A 10,585-nucleotide genomic window follows, 5' to 3' on the forward strand; every position below is an offset into this window, starting at 1 on the left:
GGCTGGGCTCGAGTCGGGTCTGACCCCGCAGGCTCGGACGGCCAGGGACGCAGCGGCCGCAGGCAGCGCACACAGGTGCAAAGCCGGCTCTCGGAGCTCCTCTCCCCACTGCTCTCCGGCTCCCGCGAGCCCAGCTGCCACGGCCCCGGGACCCCAATCCTGCCCCGGAGCCCCGGGCGTACACTCCCCCGCGGGCGGGGGCGGGGGGTAGGCAGACGCGGCAAGGAGCGTCTCCTCTGACTCCGGCTTTGGGTCTCCCACGTCCCGCACAACAGGCGCTACCAGAAGGGATGCGGCTTAGAGAGGCTCGAAGAAAACGCGCGAGAAATAAACAAGGGGAGAGAGAAAAGGGACGGAGAAAGGGGCGCAGAGTGGTTTTTCGCGATAAATAAAACACATGCCCACGCAGAGGGTAAGTTTGGGATAGAAAAGGGGGCGAACGAAAAACACAAGGAAGAGGCGCGGGTGACGTGGTCCCTCCACGCCGGAGAGCGAGAGGGTCTCTGGTTGGGATAAGCGCGCAGGGGGCGAGGAGCCACCAGGCGCCGCTCGGCCGGCAGCATCAGGTTCAACCCCTGGAACGCGAGAAGGACCGCGACCCACCTGACTGAGAAGAGCTGGGCTGGACGGTCCCCGCCGCCAGGAGAAGGCTCACCCAGACCCACAGTCCTGTCTCCAGCTTCATTTTTTGGAAGTCTCAGATCCAGTGCTGACAATTACATGTCCAAATGGCATAATCCCCTTTCGGGGCACGCGGAGGAGATCCCTCGGCCGGGCGCGCGTGGGGTCGCGAGGGGCACTGGCGCGCGCGGTGCACCGGCTCCGAGCGCGGGAGACCGAGTCCGCGTCCGCGGGTCTAGGGCCCGGACCCGGAGGACCAGGAGAGGGTGCGCGGGAGGGCGCACGCTGGTGGGAATGTACTGGAGGGTGTGCGGCGGTGCTCCGAGCCGGACCGGACAGCTACGTCCCCGTGTGAGCCTCCGCTTTCTCGCTCCCTCCTCACTTTCTCGTTCTCTCTCCCTGGTTGGTCAACAATAAAAAGGAAGGGTTCGGAAAAGGGTTTCCAAAAAAAAAAGTTGATTGCAAACAGGCGGTAGGTTTCCGGCCTCTCCCCCCAGCCCGACTCTGTTCGACTCGCTTTTCAGTTTCCTTGCACCTCCAGTCCAAATTGGGAGGAAAGGGGCGGGAGGGGGAAGCTTCTTGCTTCACCCCCGATCCTGTCCTTTTTTTTTTTTTTTTTTTTGCTGTCAGCTTTCTTCACACTTGTCCGGCGGCTGCGGTAATTAAAGCTCCGAGCGTCATTTCCAACGCTCCGCGGTCTCCAGCTGCAGCCCCACCGAGAAATTAATAAGACTCCGTCCGGGAGGAAAAAAAAAAAAAGGTTGGTGAGGGGGTGGGGCGGGCGGTGGGTAAAACAACCCTCCACGCAACCAGGCTGGCTCGGCTCAGCCGCGCAAACCCCGCCCCCGCTCTGACCCAACTAGCCACGCCTCCCGCCCCAAAGGGAAATCTTATTGGTTCAGCCACTCCCCAAAATCGTGGGCCTCAGGAGTTGGGAAAACACCTGTCATGGAGCTGGGAGCCTAGCGGTGGGGGCAGGGGAAGCTGGATTTAAAGGGCTCACCGGAGGCCATAAACTGAATCAGAGACCACCCCCCCCGCTCCCAAACACACGCCGGACAGCTGGCCCGGAAAGCGTGCAGACCACCTGAGAGATGCTTACAAAAAAGATTGTTTTTTTTCTTTTTAAGCCAGAAAGTCACAATTTACTCCACATTCCACGGTGCTCATCCACAGACTGGACCTGCCCTAGAAATACAAGAAAAGAATACCCTGCTTCAATTGTATTAGCCTACCTGGATTCCTACTTTCTCGTGCTTCACATTCAGACAGTAGTTCAAAAGCTGGTTTAGTAATTGCTAACATCTGCGGAATAGGTAGTCCTGGGAATCTAAGCACTCCTCTTTCTCCAGCCTATATAACTGTACAGTCTCTCCCATCGTTCCCACGCTCGCAAATTGATCAAACTAGACTTTCACTTTTGTAGAACTGCATCTTTAGATTTTTTAGACTTTATGGGGTCACTTCATCTTTTCCTTGGACTCTAGGACAACTTGGTTTTAGGTTCATTCTCATTAAGCAGATTCTAGTCCAAAGCCACCAGTTTAGTTCTAAATGGCTAGAAATTGTCCCAGGGCTGAGCTGCTCAGTCTGAAATAACTTAAGACAAATGTTAGGATATAGCCAACCTTAAATAATTAGGTTTATTCTACAGTGGATCCTGCTTTAGTCCTCTTCCATGTTCACACTCCACGACCTCCAGAGGTCATTGCTAGCCATACAAATTTCTGGACTCTTCTTGGTCTAAAACATATGGGATTGGATCATATCAGTGCACATATCCCTTGCTTTTTACAACTCTGAAACTGTACCCAGGACAAAGGCCAGAACCTCCTGAAGGTAGAGTATTATTGGTTTGCTATTTGCACAGGCGTTCTATGAATGAATTATTTTCCCTTTTCAGCTTCTCTAGAAGCAGCAATTACATAAATAAAAAGTATCAGGGGAGCTTAAAAATTAAGCCACCCTGCCTCCTCACTCATCATTTGAGACCTTCCTATTCCTCCCCCACATCTTTTATCTATAGTCGTGTCCCTTAAGAATTTGCGTGGAGTTGGAACAGTGAAACAGCAGCTTCTTCCCAGAGGCCTGAGCCTTCCCTTTCTTAGGCCCACAGCAAGTAAGAGGAACAGAGAGGAGGCCAAACAAGCCGAGAATGCAGCTTTATCCAGAAGTAGCACAGGGCCAGAAGAAACTAAGCCTTGAGCAGGTGATGGTGACTTGGCCAGTGGTACTGACTGCAGCAGAAGTGTTCACACTGCTCTTTGGGATTATCTTTGCTGTTTTTCTCACCCATCTTCCCTTTTTTTCTCACCCTCTTCCCTTTTTCTTTTCTTTCATTCAATCTCTTGCCACTCCCCTTTCCCTAAATCCCCTTGTGTTTCTTAGAATGACTCTCAAACACCTCTCTTCCATGAAAACTACTTCTTTTAAAAATTTCCACCTCTCCCCAGAAATGATTTTTTTAAAGTATTGCTTTTGGAAAAACTTAAATTTATGTATTGAAAAATTCTTCTTTCTGACAACAATTACTTTGCAAGAAATGAAGAAATAAATAGTGTATTTTAGCTTAAATTGAGGGGAAAATTAAATATTCTGGATTTTTTTTTTCTACTTGAGTCCATTGTAATAGTTTTTACTCTCCATCAATTTGATAGTTCTGTCGGGGCAGGAACTCTCCTATATACTTTGGTTTCAATCATGTATCTAGAGTAATTCTTGGTAAAAGAGGTATTTCAGTTAATATTCATTGATTTTAAAAAATTGGTCTTATATATACTTGGGATACTAGACAACCTATACAAGACACCCACCAATTACATTAGACTTGACACACCTGTGAGTTGCCTTTAATCCTCAAGTTGTTCAGGCTTGATCCCATTTTCCTGGTTCTAACTGATTGATACCTGGCCAAAGTTGTGTATCTGACCACTAGCCTATGGAATGAATTGGTATGAAAGCCCTACTCAAAAAGAGCATCCTATTTGATGGTGACTGGTCTATCCTGAGTCTAGCTCAAATAATTTGAATATGAGAGCCCAGAGATTTAGACAGCAAGGTGGTACTCTGTATGGGCATACAGGAAGAGTGAGAAAGTAGAAGTCATGAGCCAGAGTCAAAGATTAATTCTTTCTATTTCTACTATCATTTGTTTTCCATCTCAAGTGAGTCATTCTAAGTTGAGACACTCAAAGTTCCAAGTTAGACCAGTTAAAATACCTTGGTCACTATTGATCAGATGAGAGAGGGTGACTCCCAATGAATTTCTCCCCTTGGATTTTTGTGCAAGGGAAAAAAAAGAATTCATTTTTAGTCATTCTGAGGTGGCTTTTGAGATATGAAAGTCCAGAGGTGGCTTGTCTATATTTCTTTCTATGTAGGGATGACCAGGGTGCAGTGAGAAAGAAAGAAGTTGCTGTTTGAAAGGAGCAAAAGATCAGGTAGGTGGGGAAATTATTCAGGCTCTTCTGGTGGCTATGTTGTTCAAATCTCTTAAGCTAGTTCAGTTCTGTTATCTGAAGCCAGAACAGCATGGCATGGTAAAGGAACTCCTCTAACCTGAGAGAGATACAGACCGTCATATCCCCTGAAGAAGATACCTTGATAAGGCTCATGCTGATCAGTTTCCATTCCCAGTTTCTCATGATTTCCCCTGGCCTAAGTTATAACCCCAGCAGAGAAATTCCTTTGGCCTTTGCTGCCCCCCATATCCTCTCTGTTTCACTTCATTTCCTCCATTGAGGTAGAATTCAAGGAGAATCTTGACATCATGAGTGGCAGAATACTACTGGTAGGAGAAAGAAACACACTAATCTCAGAGTTCACGTATTTGGGACAAATACCAAGTAAGAAAAGAGAACAAGAACCTGTCATGAATCATTAGTCTTCTAAACATTTAGAAATAAATACAGAATTCTAATTTCCCTCCCTGGCCAGCATCATCTTACTCACTATGTTTCTAAGTTATCTGGTGATCATAAGCAACTCACTTCACACACTTGAGCCCTTTGCCTCATCGTTAAAGAAAGGAATGGTTATGTCCCAAATCTGAGACCCTATGAAACTATGATTTACTGATCACTTACTAAGTACAAGTCACAACTTCCACAGATTTCATTTACTTCATAAGAAGAAAGAATATAAATTCTTTCCCTTTTCCCCACTCACTCCTACATACTTCATCTGGGGCACCAACACAGCCACATATTAAATGGTCTTAGGAAAATATCCAAATAACCTTCACAATGTTACTGTGAACTGCTCAAAACTCTGGATCTTTATTATTTTAATAGCCAAAAATTTTGGTAGATACAAATACCAATCAAGTTCAGTATTATGATAATCAAGCAGATGACAGATGCTGTGTTTTTGCCTTTGGTTGGCTGCTTTTTATTAACTAGCACTTGAAATAACATCGTTGCTCTTTGGTGATGTTCAATGTCTCAAAGCTTAAAAACAAAATTTAAAATTTCAAACATTTAAAAAATTCATAAATATACATTAAAGAAATGTTTTTGTTACTTTAGTTAATTTAATATTCAAGGAGGATTTCCCTGGGAATATTTTGGTTTTTGTTAATGTTTTCTTTTATGTGCATGATTAAGCCTTAATTAATGACACCACCCTTATGGCAGAAAGTGAAGAGGAACTGAAGATCCTCCTGATGAAAATGAAAGAGGAGAGTGAAAAAAAATTCCCTTAAAACTCAACATTCAAAAAACTAAGATCATGGCATCTGGTCCCATCACTTCATGGCAAATAGAGGGGGAAACAATGGAAACAGTGACAGACTTTATTTTGGGGGGCTCCAAAATCACTGCAGATGGTGACTGCAGCCATGAAATTAAAAGACGCTTGTTTCTTGGAAGAAAAGCTATGACCAACCTACATGGCATATTAAAAAGCAGACACATTACTTTGTTGACAAAGGTCCGTCTAGCCAAAGCTTTGATTTTTCCAGTAGTCATGTATGGATGCAAGAGTTGGACCATAAATAAAGCTGAGCATGGAAGAATTGATGCTTTTGAACTGTGGTGTTGGAGAAGACTCTTGAGAGTCCCTTGGACTGCAAAGAGATCCAACCAGTCAATCCTAAAGGAAATCAGCCCTGTATATCTATTGGAAGGACTGATGCTGAAACTCCAATACTTCGGCCACCTGATACGAAGAACTGACTTATTGGATAAGACACTTACACTCGGAAAGATTGAAGGCAGGAGGAGAAGGGGACGACAGAGGGTGAGATGGTTGGATGGCATCACCAATTCAATGGACATGAGTTTGAGCAAGCTCTGGGAGCTGGTGATGGACAGGGAAGACTGGCGTGCTGCAGTCCATGGGGTTGCAAAGAATCAGTCACAACTGAGCAACTGAACTGAAGCCGTAATTTTTCAAATGCTAAGGAGGAGGGACTAAATGTAAATAAATCATATCTGTGTTGCTTTCATATCCATTCATCAGTGTCTGTCCAAGTCCTAACAGACATTTTTTGTTTGTGGTTGAAACTGCAAAACAATTTCAGCCTGGTGGACAGAGTAGTCTTTGCAAAGAAGTTATGCAAAAATGATTTCCCTCGTAAGGCCTTTTCCTGTTGTGTTTCTGCTTTATGTATTTTCTTCAACTAAGTCCTTTGCCCCACACAGCTTTTTCTACTGCCTTGTAAGCTTAAAAGCAAAGCAAACCTTTAATAACTTTTGCCAATTGAAATCTAAGAGGAAAAGGGATAGTTCTAAAAAAAAAAAGGGATAGTTCTATTTTTGCATGTCCATTTATTCATAAATTTATTAACTTAGTGAGGTTACTTATCAAGGCTATGACTCTACCTAGCCTAAAATCTGAATCAGGGTAACATCTGTTATTTTTTTCAGGTAGCTTCTTATGTTGCATTTCCTTCCTTCTGTATTCTTAACTCAGCAAACAGCTTGATCATGTTAAGGTTAAAAAAGATTTCTCAAAAGAATCTAATGTTACATTTGCCATACACACACAAGTGGATATTATTCTGACTAAGATCACAAAGAGTTCTTAGAATTTTTCTTGAACACCTGCCAAATAGTCAACTGAAGTCATAATTTAGAAACCGAGTATTTTCTTCTCAGGTTTGTATAGGGATGCGTGCAAAGCTTCAGCGAAAAGGTTCTACTAGTTTAGAAAGTGTGCTAAGCTTATAGAGTCTTCTTCTCTCAACACATTAATAGCCTGTACCTCCTTGCCTGATCAATTACCTCTCAGCATGTCCAGTTTCCATTTCCTTTTTTTTAATTCTCTCTGTACTCTACCCTTCCCAGTCTCTCCTTACCTCTGAAAATCTGTTAGGAGGCCCAAGACATCTGGTAGTTTCTCTTCTTGGTCCTGACTCCTAATGTATCACAATTTTCTACATGCCCAGGTTATTTAACACTGAAGATATACCATGTTTCAAAACATTTAATGCTACAACTCACCAGTAGTGGCTTCCCAAGTGGCACCAGTGGTAAAGAAACCACCTGCCAATGCAGGAGACATTAGAAACCAGGTTCGATCCCTGGGTTGGGAATATCCCCTGGAGAAGGGCATGGCAACTCACTCCAGTGTGTTTGCCTGGAAAATCCCCATGGACAGAGTAGCCTGTCAGGCTACAGTCTGTAGGGTCACAAAGAGTCCGACGAAACTGAAGCGACTTAGCACGTATGTGGTAGAGAAGCTATCAGAATGATTGAATCTCACAAATCAGTAGCAAAAAAAAAAAATTACAATAAAGAAATGGCAGGGAATTTCCTAGCATTCCAGTGGATAGAACTTGGTGTTTTCACTGCCAGGGCCTGGGTTCAATCCCTGGTTGGGGAACTAACATCCAACAAGCTGAATGCTACAGCCAAAAAAAGGAAAAGGTCAAAAGCTAGACTTTTCATTAGGTTTGATGACAAGGAAGAAAGTAGCAATGAAAGGACATATGGTGGTATTTACGTATTTTCTACAGAAAGATAGTTACTAATTTATCACCATATTGATCAATCTACAAATGTTTTCCTTTTGACTTGCCATTAAGGTCCATGAAGACTCTAGGAAAAAAAAACACTGGTTGAAACATCTTTACTTCTGAAGTCTCAGATTTTCATTTAAGAAATCCAATCATGAGCATAGCTTGATTCCCATCCACCTTTGAAAATTTAAACTGCTGATACAACAAACATCTTTGTGCTGCTCGATCAAAGCAGTATGGCTTAAGAAAGATACAAATATTCCAAAAGCTGATAATATTTAACTCACTGTAAAACATCAGTATTCAATTAAGCTCTATTTAGATGGGGAAAGGTCTAGCTGAATAATATTTCAAATCGGAAGTAAGAACATCTACATTTACAAAAATAATCTTAGTAAGGAAAAAATATAAAGCAATATAAATTTAGAGAAATATTTTTTGTTCAATGCAACTTTTACCTAAGTATAACTGGGAACATGGATTTTCCGGTAGACATGTATGGATGTGAGAACTGGACCATAAAGAGCGCAGAGTGCCAAAGAATTGATGCTTTTGAACTGTGGTGTTGGAGAAGACTCTTGAGAGTCCCTTGGACAGCAAAGAGATCCAACCAGTCCATCCTAAAGGAGATCAGTCCTGAATATTCATTGAAAGGACTGATGCTGAAGCTGAAACTTCAATACTTTGGCCACCTGATGTGAAAAACTGACTTATTGGAAATGACCCTGATGCTGAGAAAGATTTAAGGCAGGAGGAGAAAGGGACAACAGAGGACGAGATGGTTAGATGGCATCACTGACTTGATGAACATAAGTTTGAGCAAGCTCCAAGAGATGGTGATGGACAGGGAAGCCTGGTGTGCTGCAGTCCATGGGGTTTCAAAGTGTCAGACTTGACTGAGCGACTGAACTGAACTGAATTAAACAATTTTCAAACAACACAATTTCTCAAATACACAGTCAATTTAAACTCATTGTATTAACAGTATGTGATATCATATTCTGATTTTCCATTGTGAGACTAACTCTTTTTTATTTTTTGCCCCAGCCACTCTGCATGTGAGATCTCATTTCTGTGAGTAAGGATCAATCCTTTGTCACCTGCAGTGGAAGGAAGCCCAGAATCTTAACCACTAGACCACCAGCGAAATCCCAAGCCTAATTTACTTTTTAAATAAAACTAATTTAAAAACAACAGTGTAAACAGTTGACTTGCCTAGTGGCCCAGATGGTATAGAATCTGTCTACAATGCAGGAGACCTGGGTTCAATCCCTGGGTTGAGAAGTTCCCCTGGAGAAGGAAATGGCAACCCACTCCAGTATTCTTGCCTAGAGAATACCGTGGACAGAGGAGTCTGGTGAGCTAAGAATGGGGTCCCAAAGAGTCAGACATGATTGAGCAACTGACATATATATATATATATATATATGTTATATGTTATATATATATGTTGTATGTTATATATAACAAATATATATATATATATATTTGCTTATACTGTATAATGTTTTATTATTGAGAATGTGTGTATTTTATGTATATTTTCAATAAACTTAAATTAACTTGTATTATGATATAAGGTAATAGCTACTACATGCATACTGACTCCACATTCTTTTTATGTAGCTATAGGGTAAACATTGATAGAGAGAGAAAAATGTTCTTTGTCTAATCAAATACTGGAAGAAAATAAAACAATTGTGATAATTTATTGTCATCTATTAGAGTGAAAGGGTAGGAGAGGTCTGTTTCTTGCAACTTAATTTGACTTTGTTAAATGAATATTTTGAGACAAATGGAATTACTAGTTGTCTTAGTGCATCTACTTATCACTCCATTTAGGAACTCCACAACCCACTAGGTTGGGCTTCCCTGGGGCTCAGACAAAAAAGAACCTACCTGCATTGCGGGAGCCCTGGGTTGGATTCCTGGGTTGGGAAGATCCCCTGGAGGAGGGCATGGCAACTCACTCCATTATTCTTGCCTGAAGAATCCCAAGGACAGAGGAACCTGGTAGGCTACAGTTCATGGGGTCACAAAGAGTCGGACATGACTGAGCGACTGAGCACACTCACACACAACTCTCTGGAGATGTTATGCATTATACTAAAGATACAAAGCTTATTGTAGATGTTGTCTGCCTCGCTAATATTTCTCTTCAGAATACTGTTCTGCATGCTGTCATCATGTTCTTTGAATCATAATCCTCACAAAATATTACTTAAACAGCATGAATCAGTGGTAGTATTTACCACAAAATCGAAAATTAATTTTCATTTTGTCTTAACATGATTACATTTAAGTATATATAACCTTATTTTCTAGTATTTGCTGTGAAATAAATACATGTTAGTCACTTACATATATTTACATATATGTATACACATATATCCATTATTTCACCCAAATTTTTGCAATAAATGAAAAAATTTCCTTTCTACTATCTGGTATAATTTATATTCTATTACTTTTTCCCATTTCAGTAGGACACTGATGTTTAAAGACACCAAACTAAATATTTCTAGAAGTATGATCTCCTCCCTTATACTTTCCCACATTTTCCTTTCTCTAGAGATTGTGTTTTTGAAAGAATATAATGATAATTTTATTTATAATGAAAAAGGGAAAAAATAAAAATGAGGTTTCACTGTATTGAGCACTGCATTTGACCCTAGGTAAGGACAGCAAATAATCAGTGATAGCAGAGTGTTAATTAAAAAGGCAGACAATAAGAAGACACAAAGGTATTCTAGAAAATAATATATGGTTTTATGTAATTGAAATATTTGATGCATATACGCAATTATATTTTCAAATTTATGACTGGAAAAGGGTCATCCTGATGAAACTCTTGCCTGTTTTCTAAATATGTTTGAAGCGAATGGAAATTCACTATTAATGTAAAATTGGCACTTTTTTTTTAACCACAGAAATAAAATCACCATAGCTGGAAGATAAAAATAATTATTTCAAATATTTAAATAGGAACTGTGGCTCTATCAG

General features: G+C 41.5%; 1 protein-coding gene across 6 annotated transcripts in view; it reads right to left on the minus strand.

The window, feature by feature from the left end:
- The window catches only part of ERBB4 (erb-b2 receptor tyrosine kinase 4), a 1,287,830-nt gene extending 1,286,549 nt beyond the window's left edge, over nt 1-1,281 (minus strand). For all 6 annotated transcript variants that reach the window (XM_027566608.1, XM_027566583.1, XM_027566617.1 and 3 more), the window contains exon 1: nt 604-1,281. In XM_027566608.1, the coding sequence (XP_027422409.1) occupies nt 604-685 (82 nt within the window). In that variant the 5' untranslated portion in view covers nt 686-1,281. The remainder of the gene's footprint in view (nt 1-603) is intronic.
- Nucleotides 1,282-10,585: the final 9,304 nt, after the last annotated feature.

The sequence above is a fragment of the Bos indicus x Bos taurus genome, chromosome 2 (genome assembly GCF_003369695.1).
Source record: "Bos indicus x Bos taurus breed Angus x Brahman F1 hybrid chromosome 2, Bos_hybrid_MaternalHap_v2.0, whole genome shotgun sequence".
Taxonomy (NCBI): domain Eukaryota; kingdom Metazoa; phylum Chordata; class Mammalia; order Artiodactyla; family Bovidae; genus Bos; species Bos indicus x Bos taurus.